The 20,491-nt window shown below is 40.1% G+C and overlaps 1 protein-coding gene across 14 annotated transcripts in view; it reads left to right on the top strand.

The window, feature by feature from the left end:
* LOC124711896 (longitudinals lacking protein, isoforms H/M/V-like) overlaps positions 1-20,491 on the top strand; it is a 474,926-nt gene that overhangs the window by 18,852 nt on the left and 435,583 nt on the right. For all 14 annotated transcript variants that reach the window (XR_007005545.1, XM_047242147.1, XM_047242204.1 and 11 more), the window contains one exon: positions 15,772-15,988. Coding sequence is in view for 13 of the 14 variants with exons in the window: in XM_047242147.1 (XP_047098103.1) it covers positions 15,797-15,988 (192 nt within the window). In the remaining variant the exon portion in view is untranslated. The remainder of the gene's footprint in view (positions 1-15,771; positions 15,989-20,491) is intronic.

The following is a 20,491-nucleotide window of genomic DNA, read 5'->3' on the forward strand; positions in this document are numbered from 1 at the left end:
CATGCTGTGAAACTTGACACCAGTGTCAAAGGAAATCCTTGTAATGATTTATGAATCCAATAAAGCAGACAGGCAATTTTCCCAACTAATGGATGGAAGTAATTTTGCTACCTCTGCACAAACTGTCAAAGGACCAGATATGCCCCAGTACTTACTGGAGCCTCGCATTAATAAGCTGTGCAGGAAAGACCTTGGACTGAATGATTACCAGTTGTCTCGTCTGGATGTTAATAGACCAGAAAGCTCCTTAACCACTCTCCATGTGGATTCAAGAGATTTCGATTTTTTGTCGACAATCTGGCCCTGTCAGGGGTGGCTATTCAGCAGGCTTTCCAGTGTCAACAGCATTGTGTGTATATATATTTTGGTATATGTGCGGATGGTTATGTGTGTGTGCGAGTGTATACCTGCCCCTTTTTTCCCCCCGTAAGGTAAGTCTTTCCGCTGCCGGGATTGGAATGACTCCTTACCCTCTCCCTTAAAACCCACATCCTTTCGTCTTTCCCTCTCCTTCCCTCTTTCCTGATGAAGCAACCATGGGTTGTGAAAGCTTGAAGTTTGTGTTTGTTAGTGTCTCTATGAACATACCAACGCTTTAGTTTTATATATATATATATATATATATATATATATATATATATAAAATAGAAGGAAACATTCCACGTGGGAAAAATTATATATAAAAACAAAGATGAGGTGACTTACTGAACGAAAGCGCTGGCAGGTCGATAGACACACAAACAAACACAAACATACACACAAAATTCAAGCTTTCGCAACAAACTGTTGCCTCATCAGGAAAGAGGGAAGGAGGGGGGAAGACGAAAGGAAGTGGGTTTTAAGGGAGAGGGTAAGGAGTCATTCCAATCCCGGGAGCGGAAAGACTTACCTTAGGGGGAAAAAAGGACAGGTATACACTCGCACATATCCATCCACACATACAGACACAAGCAGACATATATAAAAAAAACAAAGATGATTTGACTTACCAAATGAAAGTGCTGGCAGGTCGACAGACACACAAACAACCACAAACATACACACAAAATTCAAGCTTTCGCTACAAACTGTTGCCTCATCAGGAAAGAGGCAAGGAGAGGGAAAGACGAAAGGAAGTGGGTTTTAAGGGAGAGGGTAAGGAGTCATTCCAATCCCGGGAGCGGAAAGACTTACCTTAGGGGGAAAAAAGGACATATTTAAATATGTCTGCTTGTGTCTGTATATATGTGTGTGTGTGTGTGTGTGTGTGTGTGTGTGTGTGTGTGTGTATACCCGTCCTTTTTTCCCCCTAAGGTAAGTCTTTCCGCTGCCGGGATTGGAATGACTCCTTACCCTCTCCCTTAAAAGCCACTTCCTTTCGTCTTTCCCTCTCCTTCCCTCTTTCCTGATGAGGCAACAGTTTGTTGCGAAAGCTTGAATTTTGTGTGTATGTTTGTGGTTGTTTGTGTGTCTGTCGACCTGCCAGCACTTTCATTTGGTAAGTCAAATCATCTTTGTTTTTAGATATATATTTCCTACATGGAATGTTTCCCTAAAAATACAAAGATGAGGTGACTTACCGAACAAAAACGCTGGCAGGTCGATAGACACACAAACAAACACAAACATACACACAAAATTCAAGCTTTCGCAACAAATTGTTGCCTCATCAGGAAAGAGGGAAGGAGAGGGGAAGACGAAAGGAAGTGGGTTTTAAAGGAGAGGGTAAGGAGTCATTCCAATCCCGGGAGCGGAAAGACTTACCTTAGGGGGAAAAAAGGACAGGTATACACTCGCACACACGCACATATCCATCCACACATACAGACACAAGCAGACATATTTTTTTTATATATATATATATATATATATATATATATATATATATATAGTGGTTATGATACTAGACTGTGGCATGGAGGGTCGTATTTCCATATTCGGTTGAAGTACATTCTATAAGTATCCACAAATATCAAGAATCATTCTACTGGAATATTCTGTAACTGTATATACACCGTATGTGTTCTGGCCGGAGGCAGCTCACTCCGCACTCTTATATGTGCAAGTGCTGAATAAACCTTTGTTACATGAAGTTAGTGTTCATCATTCATCTAATTACACCTCCTTATATATATATATATATATATATATATATATATATATATATATATATATATACTACAGTGACTGTTCTACTCAGCTTCTTTTGCGACATTGCTCCCTTCTTAAGAGAACAGCGTCTTGGTGTTATGTTGTCCTAGTTTGGGAACGAGTCATCGGTCCTGCATTCTCTGACTCCCGATGACTGATGTTCACCCTGGCGGTGATCTTCTTAGAACTTCCCTTGCCACTATGCTCTTCGTCACCTTTCCACTTGTTGCCTGTCGCTGGAGCTTCGAATTTACCCTGGGTTGCAGGATCCTTACAGGGCTTCATTTTGTGGATGGTAGGAAGTTGTCATGTGATGATTAATGTTGCACCAACAGTTTATCTCTGCCACAAGATTCGATTTAAAAACCTTCCCTCGATCCGTAATTAATGACCATGAAGCACCATGTTTTAATACAATGTCTTCTACGTTGAATTTGGCTACCTCGAATGCTTTGGCTGTTTTCACGGCTTTTGTAATGGCATAGCGTGTCAGATAATCAGTGCAAACAATAATCCATCTATTGCCACTAGCAGACCTTGGAAATCGTCTGAGGAGGGAATTGGTATGAGTCAGCCGGGTGGTTTCTGAGGAACTGCCTTTCTCCTCCGGCACTCTCGACAGTGTGATGCATAGTGACGGACTTTCCTAAATAAACCTGGCCGGAAAAATCTCTTGTGGATCCTATCGTAAGTCTTAATAAATCGTAATGTCTGGCCTCAGGTATGTCACGGAATTTCTGTAGAATATCTAAGACCATGTGTTAGGAATCACTGGTAGCCACCTCTTTCCAAACAGATCAAAGTTTTTCCTTGCAAAATAATCCATGAACTACCTTAAGTTGTCCTTTCACATCCTCCGACTGATGTAAGGCAATCATAATTTGAGGTATCTTGGCGTCCTCCTTCTGCTCAGCAGACACATCCTGGAGTGCAGTGAGACAATCACTATCTTTATCAAAGTCTTTTGATGGTCTTGCACAGGGTTTCTTGAGAAATAGTTGGCATCTTGGTGTTTTCTTCCACTTTTGTACACTATGGTAATGTCATACTCTTGAAGATGTAGTGCCCACCTGGCGAGTCGTCCTGTTGGATCCTTAAGACCTGTCAACCAACAAAGTGAATGATGGTCTGTAATAACTGTCTCACAATCAGCCTCATCTACTTCGATTTGCCAGTATCCCGTGTATATGTCCACGGTTGAGAAAAACTTAGCTCCCTTCAGACAATCTAATGTATCGTCAATTCGTGGAAGAGGATAAATGTCCTTTTTAGTGATCTTATTAAGCTTCCTGTAAGCAACACAAAAGCACCAACTGCCATCCTTCTTCCTGATGAGAACCACCGGTGACAGCCATGGGCTTTGCGAAGGCTGAATGATGTAATTCTTCATCATTTCCTCTACCTTGTCGCAAATTATTCGACGTTCGGTTGCTGACACACGGTATGCTCTCTGGCTTATTGGTTGATGGTCTTCAGTGCTAATCCGGTGCTTCACTGTCGATTTGTCTAATTTACTCTTCACCTGTGGATTGAAGCATTCGGAGAACTCTTGAAGAATGGCAAGTAGCTGTTTCTGTTTTTCCTTAGTAAAATCTGGTGGTAGTATAGCTAGAAGATCTTGTCTCGTAGTGGTAGTGCTAATTGTACCCACAGACTTGGCATGGGAGGTTTCTATGACGCTCAGCTGTTCAGCAATTAATGGCTCACTGTTTGCTACGCACATGCGTTTTGGAATGATCTGCGGTTCTCAGCGACAGTTAACTATCCACAGTTCACCAAATCCATTCTTAAACGAGACGACAGAGGCTGGGATGACCAAGTTATTCTTCAGTGGTATGCTTCTCTTACATTCCACTACAAGATCCATAGGTTGATGCATGGCATGACACATGACAGTTAACTTTCTAGTGCTGACTGCAGGAATGAGCACTTCATCCAGCAAACATAGTCTTCACACACTTGAATGCGCATCTTCCTGTCCACAGTATCTCATCTCGTCTAGCATAATCTTCGAGCAACCACAATCTATAATTGCCTGAGAAGCTTTCAGAAAGTTCCATCCAAGAATGACGTCATGACTACACTCTTGTAAGACAATGAATTCTAAGGGCTGTGTATGGCCACTTGTACCCACACGAGTGGTACATCTTCCTGTAGGTTGTACATACTTCCCATTAGCCACCTTCAGCAGAGGTGGTTTGTTGTCAATGAATATGGTTTTCTGCAACTGGCTATGGTGCTTCTCCGAAATGACTGAATATGATGCTCCGGAGTCCACAAGAGCTTGGGCTGGTCGGCTATCCATGGGGATATCGACGTAGTTTCCTATCATTTTTGTAGTGATCGATGGTGGAGGTTTTTTTCTCTTCAGCGGCCTCACCTCCAAGGAAGGTCGCACCCTTTAGTTTTCCAGGTTGTGCCAGCTGGGTGATCGGCTGGAGCTTCTATAATGGCGATGGAGACCTTGATTGGCGTGTTTGGGAGTGTCCTCTCCAGCAGCAATGGTGAGCTGCATCATTCTGCACCCATATCTTCTTGTTCATCTTTGTCATCCTGGAGTTGGCATCGGCTAAGATCAGTCTGCTGTCTTCTGGCATGGTCGTCATCAAATATCCGCTGCCTTTCTCAACAATAGCGCACCACATGTCCCGGTCGTCCGCAGTGGAAACATACTGGTTGGTTATCCTGGGTCCTCCAGTCTTGCTTGGTGCCCAGACAGGTTCCTCATGTGGCATTGTAGGAATGTAACTTTGCATGGATCTTGACTTTGTTACCGTTTTAAAGGGAAATGAATGACTAGAGATTGGGTTCAACGTCTGTTCCACTTCCTCCTTTATGACCTCTTGAAGCGTCTTGGTTTTTTTCTCACCGTGCAATCCAAGTGTCTTCTGAACTTCCTCTCTCACTATCTGATGAAGAACACTTGTGAAATCAGTTTCTTCCTCCATGACACACATCATACGATGTTTGTAAGCTGTTCAAACTTCTTGCGTGTAATTCTTTTTTGATGCATTGTCTCGATATACTGGCACCATTTTATGAAGTTGTCTGCTGTCGAAACCACCTTCAGGAGTAGGGCTTGATACATGTCCTCAGCAACACCCTTCATGAGATGTGCAACCTTATCTTTCTCCTTCATTCTAGGATCCACTATTTTACACAGCTCCAAGACATCTTGAATGTAGGATGCTGTCGTTTCTTCTGCTCGCTATGCCCTGCACTATAATTTATCCTTAGCCTTGCACTTCTGCTGTTGTGTGTCACCAAAATACTTGTGCATTTCCACGTGGAATACTTCCCAGCTTGTGATCTTCTCATTGTTCTCATACCGTTGCTTGGCAGTGCCCTCCAGGTAGAAAAATACATCAGCCAAACACACGGTGTCATTGCATTTGCTAAATTTGTCTATACTCTCATATGCCTTCAGCCACTTGTTTATATCTTGGCCATTGTCACCAGAGAACCTGGAAGAATGTCTCATGTGGTGGCACACAATTGTTGTCATTGTAATGTCCTCTTCTTCTTTTTCTGTCACCAATAGATTGCGATCTGTTGAATATGGCTCGAACTCGGGTTTCTCGCCACGTAAACAGCGGCTCTGTCATGGCCTGATGGGAGCCACTGTGTCGTTGATAATGTGCACTGTCATAAATTCTAATACCCGGTGCCTCCATCAGAATAATGTCATGTAGAAGAAGATGTAAGTAGGTGAATGACGAACACTAACTTCACTTCAAGAAAGTTTATTCAGCACTTGCGCATACAAGAGTGTGAAGTGAACTTCCTTCAGCCAGAACACATACGGTATATATACAGTTACATAACATTCGAGTACAATGAGTCTTGACATTTGTGGGTACTTCTAGAATGTACTTGAACCGAATATAGAAACTAAAATTTTACAGTTCAGGTGACCCTCCATGCAACAATCTAGTATCGTAACCACTACACTACAGTGACTGTGCTACTCGGTGTCTTTTGCGACAATATCAGGAAGGTGTATGATACTGGTTGGTGACACAATATTCTAGGGCTGCTCCACCAGTGGCGTTTCCACGGCCATTTTTATTCAGCCCTACATATCAAAGCGCTTTTTTCAGTACCGAGTTGGTGATGTGCTGTACAATAGTTTCAAGCAAGAGAATGGCCTTTCTCAGGGCAGTGTTCCAAGTGTTACCCTCTTTGCTGTAGATATAAACAATATCATGTTTGTGGTAAGGAGTCCTGTAAAATGCTTCTTATTTGTGGATGAATTTGTAATCCAGTACTTCAACAGCAGCTCATCAGTTGCAATGTATAGTAAAGAGGCTGGAGGAGTGGGCTGCAAAGACTGGTTTTACATTTTCTGCAGAGAAGTTTTGTGTGTGTGTGTGTGTGTGTGTGTGTGTGTGTATCCATTTTAATCATTCTCATCATACTTTTAATGTATCTGAATTGCATATATGGACCACCATCCTCCTTTCTAAAGACTCTGCACTGTTTTTGGGCCCTGTTTTGACTCCAAACTGTTTTTGCTACCACATGTGAGGGACTTGAAGGCAAGATCCCAGAAGGCACTGAACATTTTGAAGTATCTTAGCCACAGGTCTTGGGAAGTGGACAGGGTGCGTCTGCTCCAGTTTCACGGGACTTTCAAGCGATCGCGGTTGGACTGTGGGTGCATGGTGCATGCTGTATGGGTCAGTGAGGCCTTCATACATGAAGATCATTGCCACTGTACACCATGAGGGTACCAGGTTGGCCATGGGTGCTTGCAGGGCCAACCCCATACTCAGGCTCTGTGCCTGCCCAGTGTGTAACCTGTTAGTCGCGCAAGCTGGCTGGTCTGCAGTCTTTCTCAATCGATTTTACAGAAATTGTATGGTAATAAACTCTGAGGCTCACACCTCTTATGGCTTCATTGGTCAGCTTCATGATGAATTACCTACCATTTTGTTAATGGTCATAGTTATTGTGATATTTCGGTATTAGCTAAACTACTGTAAAAAATTCTTAAAATTTGCAGTGAAAAATGGGGGTCACTGTGAATTTGCGTTTGGTGTGTGTTAGGTCATATGTTACTGCATATGAAATTTAGCTAACATATTAAATTATTCTTTAAACTTCGAAGGATATCACTATCTGTCTCCAGTGTCCAAAATATGGAATGTATGTAAAGGGCTCCATAATGAGTGCACTCACCAGTGAAAAAGCCAGAATGAAATATTCACCAATCCCACAGGTCTCATGAATGGTCTGAGATAGCGAAAAAAAATTTTGGCAAATGGTAGCACACAAAGTGAAGAGTATTTTGCCATATGATTAATATGCGAAATTTCCGTACCTACTGCAATATTCATGCAACTGTAGATCTTTTTACATGAAATAATGTAATTTTTAAGGACCTTCAGTGGTCTGTGAAACGAGAATTGCCATGGGTTTTTGCAACAATAGGAGTGAAGATGCTGCACATTTATTCGTATACTGGGAATGGGTTTTCTCATAACTATTATGTCTCGGACTCAGTTGCTAGGTTAATAATACGCCGTTTTAGGATTCTGCCACAATTTCCATTGCATTAGAATATTAGTGAGATGTATACCTGTTAAGTCTGCTGTGTTTAGGCAAAAGAAGAAATGCTAACACAGCAACAAGAGAAGTAACATATTACTCAAAACTCAACAAAGTCCTTCATGAATCCATGTCGCCTTTGATGTAACATTTGCAGTGACATTTTTTTGTCAGCATTTCACCTTAGCATAAATTTCATGTTGTTTTTGCCACATTACTTCTGATCTAGGCCTATGTATTCTCAGTCGGATTTAAATGAGCATGATATGGAGGAGGACTGATTAAACTGTAGCCATTTTGATGACTTGTTAAGTGTAGACTTTTAGTTTGTGCAATACTACAAATTCCATTAACTTTGCCTTACACAACTTTATCCAATTGAACATTATGTTGTACCCAGAGAAAAATAGTCGTGTTCCTTCGCTGCATTTTTGGAGCCTTATTCCCAGTGAACTTGTTCTTGGATGACCATTTTTACTGGGAACCTCTTGTTCAGACATGCTCCACTGTTATTAATGCAATGCCAACACGAAACACTCGTGCACAATACTTGATGACTGTTGAACAGTTCACCTCCAGAGAACATCACTTTGCATCGAGAGCTAATGAACATAGGTGCCTCTAATGCGTGACACCACATGGTACTATTTATCTATGGTGTGGCAACAGTGACTCTTTACCAACTGTACCGCTGGCGGCATGGTAGGGAAAGACGGTTCGTCATTGGTGTTACCTGGGCAACAGCATCACGTCCCCTCTGGTAAGCTAAACGTCAAAAGTCATAAGTAATTTTAAATGCACTATATGTTGCTTTATTCATGGACCGGTCTAAACAGGGGCTCTGTTTATTGCTCTTTTGTTTTCTCAGATCATGTCCTCAAGATTATGTTGCCTCCAGAGTTCACTGTATTCAAAGCCGATCTATCCGTGATCATGAGGGTGCAGGAGCAGATGAGATGTGTCATCCTGCTAAATTCTTCATTGTTCCAACTCCTTGAGTGCCCTTCAGACTCTGTAATGCTTGTATCCAGCTGATAAAGTAGTCTGGGATATCCAGGACACTTTCCTCCAGCTACAAAGCCTCAGCAAAGAGGGTCCTTCTGATGGGTGGCAGGGCTTATGGGTATTGCAGGAAATGAAAGGGTGGATGGAACAGCCAAGAAGGTGTGTTTGTTGTGTTCCTCAGTTAGTTCAATGTGCCACCCCCCTGCATGCTATCATCTTGCAATTGAGGTGCACAGTCCTGTGTCAATAGCAAGATGAGTGGCGGGAAATAACAGACAAGCTCCACCCATTTAAACTCACAGTGCAGCCGCAGTGTACCTCCATCCAGCCATGCAGATGGGATGAGGTTCTCCTTACTTGCCTTTGGCCACATTTTGCAAGACTGCTTCATTTTCCATCCTGTGGGCAGGAACAGATTTGCTGACAGCTCTGCCCTCTATTTTAAGTAACATTCAGATGAAAGTCATGAGAGTTTTAAGATTTTGTGATTTGTCCAGCTTGTTTCCAAAAATATTGGGGACAGTGTCGACAGAGTCCAAAATTGTGCATGGAAGATGACTTGCATCAGACCTCAGAGAATGCGCTAGAAGCAGCCAAGTTTCAGTAATATTTTATGTAATGTAATGTTTGTTGATATCTGTATGCTCCTGATATGAGAATGATAAATCTCTCTGCTTTTATAAGTAGTATGTAAAACTTTACAGTCTACATCATACAGGTCATTTTATGCACTCACTGATTCTAATAATTAATTTAACATAAAACTTATTAAAACACCGGCAGTTACCTGTGGCCGTGCTCGCATATCATGATGTTATGATGCATGATGTCAGTAAGTAAGCTACTGTACATGCAATAACGTCAGCTGCCTATTTGGGTAGACATAGTTTGTGATGTGTGCCCCACCCTTCCCCCTCCCAAGCTGTCCCAATGCACAATGCATTGGCATGTGCATTGTCATTTCCAAGTAGTGCGTACGAAAGGGTATGGGCAGGAACACGCATCTGTCCACCTTGCTACTGAAGTAGCTATAAATTACACAATGTGTACATTATGCAACAAATAGTGTGGAAGTACAGATTAAACACACTGAAGATCTTGTAAGCATTGTAATAATTACTTTGAGCTTTATAGCATAGCACACATCAATTAATAACAGCATTTTCACAATACAATACTGATCAAACATCAAAGAGTAAATATTTTTCCCCTATTCTCGTAATATTATTCAAATCAATAAGTATCTTGTGCTACACACTTTCTCAACACAAATATTTTTTACTGCCATTTCTTGTTAACAGTATTAGCTTATTCCCAAGAAGTAGAAGCTTTCACTCAGATAATACTACACAGAAATACAATATGCATTTCGATTGCACTTCCTTAGCTCTTGTGCAGTATACTGCTGCATCCATTTCAATAAGCTACCACAAGAATTCAAAACTCTTTGCAGTAATCCATGTGCTTTCAAATCAAAACTGAAGAGTTTCCTCATGGGTCACTCCTTCTATTCTCTCAAGGAGTTCCTTGAAAAATTGAGCTGATTCCTGTGTTATATTGCTGACTGCATTTACATAAACTTAAAATGGCCTGTCTTTTTTTTTTTTGGGTTCATAAGTGTTTTATTTTATCTGTTACTACTTTTAGTTGTAATTTCATGTACTGACATGTTCCATGACCTTGGAGATTTGCGTCTCAATTCAGCCCTACAGAACTAGATGAATAAAATAAAAATAAATAAAGTAGCCCATGTTCTCCCTCAGGGTTTTAGCTACAACTGTAACAGTTTTTGTCAAAATTGGTTCAACAATTTAGTTGTGAAAATGTAACAGGCAGAATTACTTTCACATTTATAATTTTAGTTTCCATAAAACTTTCAATAACAATAGCTATTTTTTTCTGTGATCCGATTTTGATGAAATGAACCCTGTATGGTGCCCCTTCTCAAGAAATTTCATTTGCCAGCTTTCTCCTCAGAGCGTGAAAATATTTTGTTCATGTCCACCTACATATGGAGAAATAATCAACAGAATAAAATACAAGAAATACGAGTTCGCATGGAAAGATTTAAGCGTTTGTTTTTCCCATGCACTATTTGAGAGTGGAACAACAGAGAAGCAGCTTGAAGGTAGCTCGATAAACTGTCTGCCAGGTACTTAATTGTGAATGGCAGAGTAATCATGTACATGTAGTATATGTAGATCCTGGATTTTTTATTAGTATAGATTTAAAGGATTGTGCCCCAGAATCAGCAGCATTGAAACTTGTGCATTTTTCAGATATGTGGATGACACTTTTGTTGTCTGGCCTTATGAATATGAGAATTAAAACAACTTTTTAGACTATCTGAACTCAATTCACCAGAATACTCGCTTCACAATCAGAGGTGGAAAAGTATGGTTGCCTTTCCTTACTTGATGTGTTGGGCACAAGGAAGGGTCATGGTGGTATGTCAGGACATGCCATTTATAGGAAACCATCTCACACTGATTTGTGTCTTCAGGCTGATAGTTTTTGTGATCTGGCTAAGTGTGAAGCTCACTTCTGTTGAATAGATACTTTATTTCCTTTAGGTACCCTAACTCATACTATCACTGTATAACACATCAGGGAGCGAAAACTTGCCGTAAGGGCAAGACAAACAGATACTTCTAATGGTAAAACATGCTGATCTGAGATTCTTCATTAGTTTATTGATGTGTTGAGTCCATTTGAATTTATTATCTTGTTGGACCTCATGAAAGTATAAACAGTGTGTTTTAATTAGTGCATATGATCATTAATGTCTATTCCTGGTGTTATCAGCTCATACTTGCTTGTTTGAAGTTATGTAATAGAGTCTTTGTAAGATTAAGGTTGCAGGCTGTTCAGCTATCAGCTGAGCTGTGTTAAGTTATATTAAGTTTATATGTGAATGCAGATTTTCATGGTGCATAATGCTAATAAAATCTTCTAGTGCTACAATCCGGGTAGCTGCGTTGTGTCAGGTGATCTGAGTGGCCAAATCATTCACTCAAATTGTGTGGAATGTTCTTCAAACCAATCATGAATAATTGTGGCCCAGTGATATGGCGCATTGTCATCCATAAAAATTCCATTGTTATTTGGTAACATGAAGTCCATGAGTGGCTGCAAACGATCTCCAAGTAGTTGAACATAACCATTTCTAGTCAATGATCGGTTCAGTTGGACCAGAGGACCTAGTCCATTCCAAGTAAACGCAGACCACACCATTATGAAGCCACCATCAGCTTGCTCAGTGCTTTGTTGACAACTTGGGATCATGGCTTTGTGCGATATGAGCCACACTCAAACCCTACCATCAGCTCTTACCAACTGAAATCAGAACTTATCTGACTAGGCCATGATTTTCCTGTTATCTAGGATCCAACTGATACGGTCACGAGCCCAAGAGAGGCACTGCAGGCAATGTCATGCTGTTATCAAAGGCACCCATTTTATTTTGTGTCAGTTCAGGACTGCAGAAATGATATCCTTCACCTAGCAAAGAACAGTTGAACCATCATGTGAAGCCAGTTCATGAACTATGTTAGCTGTTGTTCAAGAATCCCAGACTTCTCACTGTGCCGTTCCTGTTCTTCTTCATCGGATTTATGTTTGTTAAACGTATTGATTCAGAAGGAACTCTGGAGCTTACAAGGGAACCTCCCCATCGCACCACCCTCAGATTTAGTTATAAGTTGGCACAGTGGATAGGCCTTGAAAAACTGAACTCAGATCAATCGAGAAAACAGGAAGAAGTTCTGTGGAACTATGAAAAAAAATAGGCAAAATATACAAACTCAGTAGTCCATGCACAATATAAGCAACATCAAGGAGAGTGTGAGCTTAGGAGCGCCATGGTCCCGTGGTTAGCATGAGCAGATGCGGAACGAGAGGTCCTTGGTTAGGTCTTCCCTTGAGTGAAAAGTTTAATTTATTTTATTTTATTTATGATTATCACATCCACAAGAAAACCTAAATTGGGCAAGGTAGAAGAATCTTTTTACCCATTCTCCAAGTGTACAAGTTAGGTGGGTCGACAACATATTCCTGTCGTGTGACACACATGCAATCACCAGTGTCGTATAGAATATATCAGACGTGTTTTCCTATGGAGGAATCGGTTGACCTATGACCTTGCGATCAAATGTTTTCGGTTCCCATTGGAGAGGCACGTCCTTTCGTCTACTAATTGCACGGTTTTGCGGTGCGGTCGCAAAACACAGACACTAAACTTATTACAGTGAACAGAGATGTCAATGAACGGATGGACAGATCATAACTTTGCGAAAATAAAGAAAGTAAACTTTTCGCTTGAGGGAAGACTTGAACCAAGGTCCTCTCATTCTGCAGCTGCTTATGCTAACCACGGGAGCACAGCGCTACTGAGCTTGCACTATCCTTGATGTTGCCTATCTTGCACATGAACTACTCAGTTCGTATATTTTGCTTATTTTTTTCATAGTTCCACACAACTTCTTCCTGTTTTCTCGATTGATCTATGTTGAGCTTTTCAAGGCCTATCCGCTGTGCCAACTTATAACTAAATCTGAGGGGGGTGCAATGAGGAGGTTCCCTTGTTAATAACAGTCAGTTAATATTTGACAGTAAAAGTAACTTCACATCCTTAAATATAAGCTGTATAGAAAGATGTGCACTAGTCTTTAGATTCCATTTTTAATAGGTTTCCAGTGGGGATGAATGATGTATCTTCACTAATGCAGTCACCATTTATATTTATTAGTTGATACAGACTTGTTTACACACAGCTGTAAGCAACATTGAAACAGTAAGAGTAGACTTAGGCAGCAGCACAGTTGACAGCCTGTTCTCCTGCTACTGCCTCACTGATGCTGTGAAAACTTCACTTTTTTGCTTGTTTTTCACATTAAATAAACTTTCATTGAATACTTCAATGTGGTTTGGTTCACCCTTGTGTCCCCACTGTCTTTTTTTTTTTCTTTCAAGACCAGTTACTTCTCTTTAGAATTTCCATGGATTAATCAGACATGATGTAGTTCACTAAAACTGTTATGTGCCAAAAACATACAAGAGGAAAAAAAGTTGTAGAAATGAGTTTTTTGCTCTCTTCATCTTTAATGTCTGCTTTTTGCAGAGATGATGATGATCATGATGATAATAATAATAACAATAACAATATTGCGTGTGAAGCAATATCTTGTGCACATTCTTGGTTTGGCGACCATTTAAATGTAACTTCTTTCTTCTGACATTTACTTCTCTTCTTTCCACTATGAACACTTCTTGTCCATTCAGTAGGTTTTCAAGTATGACAGCTTTACTCTGCAGGTGTTAAAATTTTGGACATTGAACTTCATTGTAAAATATCATATTAGATTTCTTTTCTTTCATATCTCATGGGTTCATTGGGCATATTTTTTTTGTTTTATTTATGAAGTTGACACATCCACATTTTAACACAACATTCACATGTTCTTTCTGTTTTAACTTTGCACTAAAGCCAAGTGAGAACTCTCACATATCTTTTAAGAATACATATATTCTGTGGATAGGCTTTATAAATGTACTGATTTCAAGTCAAGAATATAATACATACTTTAATGTGAAGTGTAAAATGCATACTGTCTTTGTTTTTCCATTCTTTGCAGAACTGTTCTACTTGAACAGTATAAAATGAAACATTAAAGGAACAGGGAGTGTACATTTGAGTCTCTTATTCCATGCTGATTAAGTAAGTCTACAGAATGCATTTAATGGCCAACTTCAACACTGCTACTGTAACTTTGGTTTCTTGTGTGCATATAAATATGGCTGAACCTAGCTAGACATGTTGCTAGGCATGACTGTCTAGTTCAAAGTGCAGACAGGGAGGAGTATTTCCTCACTTACTGCAGTGGCCTTCTTCTGGGTCCACTAATAAAAAAAAAAACTGGTATATTGTATTGCGATGGCCCAGTAATGAGTTATCATGTCACAATTTTAACAACTGTAGAAGTGATAGAGTTCGTATGGGGAAAGTTGTGGGAAGCTTTAGTTGATGGGATTCATAATCAGTTATAATTTGCTGTTGCCCATTGCCCCATTCAATTTTAGTCATTGTTGGTGGCCATACGTGCACAGGGGTCCACAGAAATCTTTTGGAGGAGGAGGGGGAGGGGGCAGGGGGGGGGGGGGGGGGAGGGGGTGTGGGAGCAACTCTCTAAAATTACCATTTTTGATATAAATGAGTTGATCAGTTTCGAGACAAGTCATACAATAAAAACTAAATTTTGTATGTGACACTAAAGACTTATTGCAGCCCAAAAAATTGATGGATATCCACTCAATATTGTGAATAGAAACTCAGTATTCTAAATTCCAAGAGAGGGAGAGGGGAGGGGGGCAGTGCACCTGGCCTCCTTAGAGATACCTGCGCACATAGGTGAATGGGATGCAGATTACTGTGGAATGTCAGATATACGGTGGCAATTACTCACTGATATCTCTTATCCTTACTATGACTAGTATAAAGATGAACTTCAGATTATATATTATAGAAGAAGAAGGAAAGAAGAAAAGGATAGAAGATGAAGTATGATAGCATACACCTGCAGTCACAAATTTTCTTGCTTTATTGTGTTTTATGATGCATTTTGGTCTCTGTGGGTTCATTTTCAGGTGTGATTTGTTTCTTTCATTATTTCTCGTGCTCTTGAGTTAAATGAAATCATAGAAAAGTGAGTTCCAGAGAATTTGGGTAAAATAATTTCATATTAGCTAATATAACTTCATATTATGTAAAATAACTTCAAAGAATCCTCCTCTTGGTTTGTGACTAAATGTGGTGTTATTGTACTTCCTGTTTGTTCACTACCACCTTGCACACAAATGCGAGTTATGGAAAAATTTAAAGTTTTCCATTTCATTGTATTGCTAGGTAATAGGTTAATTACAATACAAAGAGGCATGTTAGATACTGAGAATTTGACATGTCAAAACATGCCTTTTGGTTTGTGTTGTTATTTTAAGAATTTTTTTTATTTTTTTTTATTATATGTTATATTGAATCTCCTGCACCCAGTAACTTTGTGTCAACTCCCGTTATACAAAATGTTGTTTCAGCTCCTCCTGCATCATAAGTTAGAAAATGGCAGGTTCTGATGCTGAGCAGTTCTCTCTGAGATGGAACAACTTTCACAGCAATCTTGTATCAGGCTTCCATGCTCTCCTGCAAGAAGTAGAACTGGTGGATGTTACCCTTGCAGCTGAGGGACAGTTCATTCAAGCACATAAAATTGTGCTTTCAGTTTGCAGTCCATATTTCAAGCAACTATTTCAGGTAAGTAAATGAGCTCTTAGCACATGTTGCTTTTATTGCTCTTTGTTTATTCCCTTCTGTCCTGTGGTCCTTTTCGTACTTGAGCAACAGTGCACACTACATCCATGGTGTTCAATAAGTTGCAAATATCTCTTGGCTCATGCCAAGTGGTGAGCACCACAGTGAACTAGGTTAGTGTAGGATGAATTTGAGTTTGACAAACCTTGACTTTCCAAATTGAGGGCTGGCCAGTATCAGAAGTCCTCTGTAACTGTATGCTCGGGGTATGCATCTCCAACCACATTTGTTGTGGGTTACACTGTTACACTGTTTATGGCTCATAACACATCACTTGGTATCAATAAGGTGCATTGCACCATATTGTGGTGTCTCTTATTGAGTGCAGTGGAGTTCAACTACTTACAGAACCAGGAGAATTCCATGGCTCTTGGTGGAATAAAATCTTAATTCCCCTTGTGAATCAAGGGAGGTACTCCACTTGTTGTGTATTCGATCTTGTGTAGTCTCACAAACTATGTGGGAAAGACCATGGAGCATGTAGTAGAACTAATATTTGGTCAGGGTCTTGAGCCCTAATGGCTCCTTAGTTGCTTCTGATGGGGTTTTAGGAATATCATTTCACCATTGAGAAGCTACCCTGCTGGAAGTGACTATATATCAAGCATACCTAAGTAGGCAAAATCTCGTAGGAATCTTTTTCAATGTTAAGGTGGCCTACGGTAACAGTTAGTGGAACTACATCCTCAGACAACACCATCAATGGCGCTTCCAGGTATGATTATGTATAAGACCAGTTTGACCAGTATGGTGTATCCAATGAAGCATCCAAAGTGTTACCATCTTTGTGTAGTCTTTAATAACATAACATCCTTGATAAGGAAGCCAGTACAGTCTGTACTTGCTGACAATTTCACTATATCTTGCGCATTTTCTTCAACCCTGCAACTGTAGCAATTCCACTGTATATACACACATCCAGGCATGAAAGAGCTGCTGAAGTTCCCAGGTCTCATGTTTGATGAAAATGTGACATGTTTACCACACGCAAAAGATTTAAATCCTGAAGAGCCGTGATTACAATTTGTGTAGGTCATTACCTCTCATTGGCTTATGGATGGTTGAGATACATGGTTTTCTGTGCAAAAATTCAATAAAAATATTGTTGTTTTATTTTTGAGAACAGAGGTTTTCATCCTAAGCCGATGATACAGATTCTTGTCTGATCAGCAGTAACCCATATTCGATGTAGCTAATAGATAAGGCATGGAAATGGAATTCGCAAATCCATTTAGGATACACGTAAAATCAGGGTTGGTGATGCTTAGTTTGGGCCAAATTACAGTTCTTAAACCAGGGCTGGAAACAGATGGTGTCATAATTGCTAATGAGATTCTTGCATAATTTAAATCATGGATACTAGAATACACAGTAAGGACCATGAGGAGCATGCACAGCAAGGAGCCACACAGCTGACATCAGAGTGAACCGAGCCAGTGCTCACTAACCCAGAACTGCCCCAATGTATTGTGTTGTAATTGCATTTACAAGTGAAAGCTAGGTTACCTACAGCAGTTTGAAATTTTATTAGTGACTGGTAATTGAGTGCAGTGTTATGCCATAATTATCAGTGTAATGAGAGATTTTTAGAATCAATTTCTAAGTGAAAATTAATGATTCACTGCACATCCTAAAAACTGTGAGATGAAAAGAAAATGGATAAATGTTTATCAACTTGCAGATTTGTTTTCAATAGGATAGCTCGTGTCTGCTTCAGCTTATGAAAGGGATTTGAAAAGAACTGTTGAATACTCCTGCAAAACTCAAGCTGAAGATTGATGGTGCTCCAATTCTAAATCTATCATTCTATAGTGCTGATTTAGGGCATAGTAATGAGCCTAATAATGAGATAAATATAGTGGCACAAAAATGAAGCTACAATAAATAAGTAGAAGATATTGTACATGTAAGTGTATTACCAGCTAATGAGCAAATTAAGGCTAGACTATATGTTGACCATGAAAACAAACACTGAAAAACTGCTGTCAATGCAACAGTGCGTACTTACCCCAATGATTAGAAATTATGGAAAGAGAAATAAAAGACCTTTGTCAAAAGAATGCAGATTTAGAGAGCTGTGTCTCATGATGTAATGCTGATTTACAAAAATTAAAACATGTTCAGAAAGTGATTCAGTGTTCTTTTTCTGACAGTCAACAACAAGTGGTTATGAAAGGATGGTGTAGATAACTGGTCGTCTGAAGATATTGCAAAGGCTGCGAATTTATGTTGCCTATCTTATAAAGCATTATCTTTCCTCTGGACTTTGCTGTAGTATGTTTCGTGAGGACATGCACTTCTTCAGAATGAAAATCATCAAAAAGGAAAAAAAAATGCAAAGTTAGAAAGTGAACTGAGAGAATACAAAAATGGAAAAATGAAAAAAAAATTAAAATAACTTTCCAGAATAGAAAAGAAAACACGTTAATACAGGTAAAGAGTTTAAAATGACATTATAGGGGGTTTCTTCGTACTACAGGTCTATGTAGTCTAAGCCTGTGTGAGCCTCTTCTCTGAGATAGTTGATATCCTTTGCATGCTTCACATTAGGATCTCACTGACCATAGAAAATAGTAGTCTGATATAAAGCTTAATAATAATAACAATAATACATTAAAACATGGAAAATCTCAGTTCCATTCATACCTGCATATGATTTAAACATGTGTGCCATGTGCTGATAAGCTTCAATGCAGTGCAGCAAGGTGAGAGGGTTCACGTTGATGTCATAGCTCACAGCTTGCCTGTGTGTGACCCCTACCGTGTATTCTAGTATCCATGGTTTAAATTTAGTGAAGTACAGGAGGAATTATAATATAAATTTAATTATTAGAATATTATTTTATAACTTTTTAAACTGGCACTGCTACTGTGAAGCATGTAAGGGGGGATCCCTTCACCAGAGTGAGCCTTGTGGGAACACAGTAGTATGTAAACTCACATAGTGTCCAGTTTCATCAATGGTGTCAGCAAGAAATCTCGCAAAGTGCAAGTCGCGTGCTTTGATCTACTTCTCAAATGCAGAGTTTAGTGGAGGAAGAACAACCGTTCATAACGAATGTAGGAATGGGAACCCTTCCTTATTGACTAATGAGTTTGTGCAAAAAATCAAAGAAACTGTTCATGAAAACCGGTGATTGACAGTGGATGATATGTCTGCGATATTTTGCCAACTCTCCAGAACTCACTTATTCGATACACTCTCAGAGACACTGGGATACTGGGAACTGTGTGTAAGATGGGTTCCAAAACAGGTGACAGAGCGACAGAAGAAAAATCGGGTCAGTAACGTCCATGAGATTCTTGATGATGTGAGTTGGAAGGTGAGGATTGTCTGGGCTTTGTTGTGACTACAGTGAGATATGGGTGGCTCATTACACATCTGAGACTAAAGTACGCTTGTCACAGTGATGTCACATCAATTCCTCATATGCCAAAATGTTCAAAACCATAATTCTAGGCAAAAAATCATGGCCTCAGTGTTTTGGGACTGAAAAGGCTCGATTTTGGTCAAATTTGTGCCTTTGGGGGAGACCATCAATGCACAATGGTATTGTGAAACAAAAAGAAAAAACTCAGAAAGAGCATTCAAAATAAAAGGAGGGGAATGCTGACGATACAAGGGTGCTTGTTGCACGTGTCCTCACACAGCCTTTGTACCAAGCTGTTCTTGGACTCTTTTGGTTGGGATGTATTCCCCTGACTTGGCTCCTTCAGATTATCATATTTTCACCTACTTAAAGGTATAAATGAGTGGAATTAAATTTTCAACTAATGAGCAGATGCAAAAAGAGATTCTGCGCTGGTGGAAGGATCTGATGGGAGAGTTCTCCTAGGAAGGCGAAAGAAGCTTGTACCACAGATTATCACATACATTGAATGGGACGGTGATTATGTGGGAAAATAATCAACAAGTGTATCAGCAATATTCTGTAATAATCCCCTCCCCCCCCCCCCCCCCCCCCCCCCCCCCCCCAAAAATACATTTTTTTCTGAAAACATCTGTTTATGCTGGTGAGTCTTAAATAGTTGGACGGTCTTGACTGCTCTGGTATTCACTCTGAGTCAACATTCACTTCAAGGTGAATTTATCCACTTGTTGTAGGGGACTTTAGTGCAGATGAGATGTGTTACAGCTACAAAATTCCTCATCTACTCGAGACTCCCTGGAGTGCACTACAAGCTATTCAATTCATGTTCTGTGTTATAAACCTTCGAAGGATGCCCTCCTATGCACGTATCATGTAGGGAAGGAGGTGATATTCTCTTGGGCATCCAGGGAAAATGAGTTATGGGACAATGAACTGGCTGATGCGGTAGCCAAGGTACTGCAAGCAGTAGTTACTGTGGCACAGTATAAAGTCCTCCTCCATGGAGTGACCTAACTGGCGAGGCAGAGGAGCTACCAAGTTTCTTCCCTCCTTGCAGCCAGTGATGAGGAATTAA

This window comes from Schistocerca piceifrons, chromosome 1 (assembly GCF_021461385.2).
Source record: "Schistocerca piceifrons isolate TAMUIC-IGC-003096 chromosome 1, iqSchPice1.1, whole genome shotgun sequence".
In the NCBI taxonomy this organism is placed as follows: Eukaryota; Metazoa; Arthropoda; class Insecta; order Orthoptera; family Acrididae; genus Schistocerca; species Schistocerca piceifrons.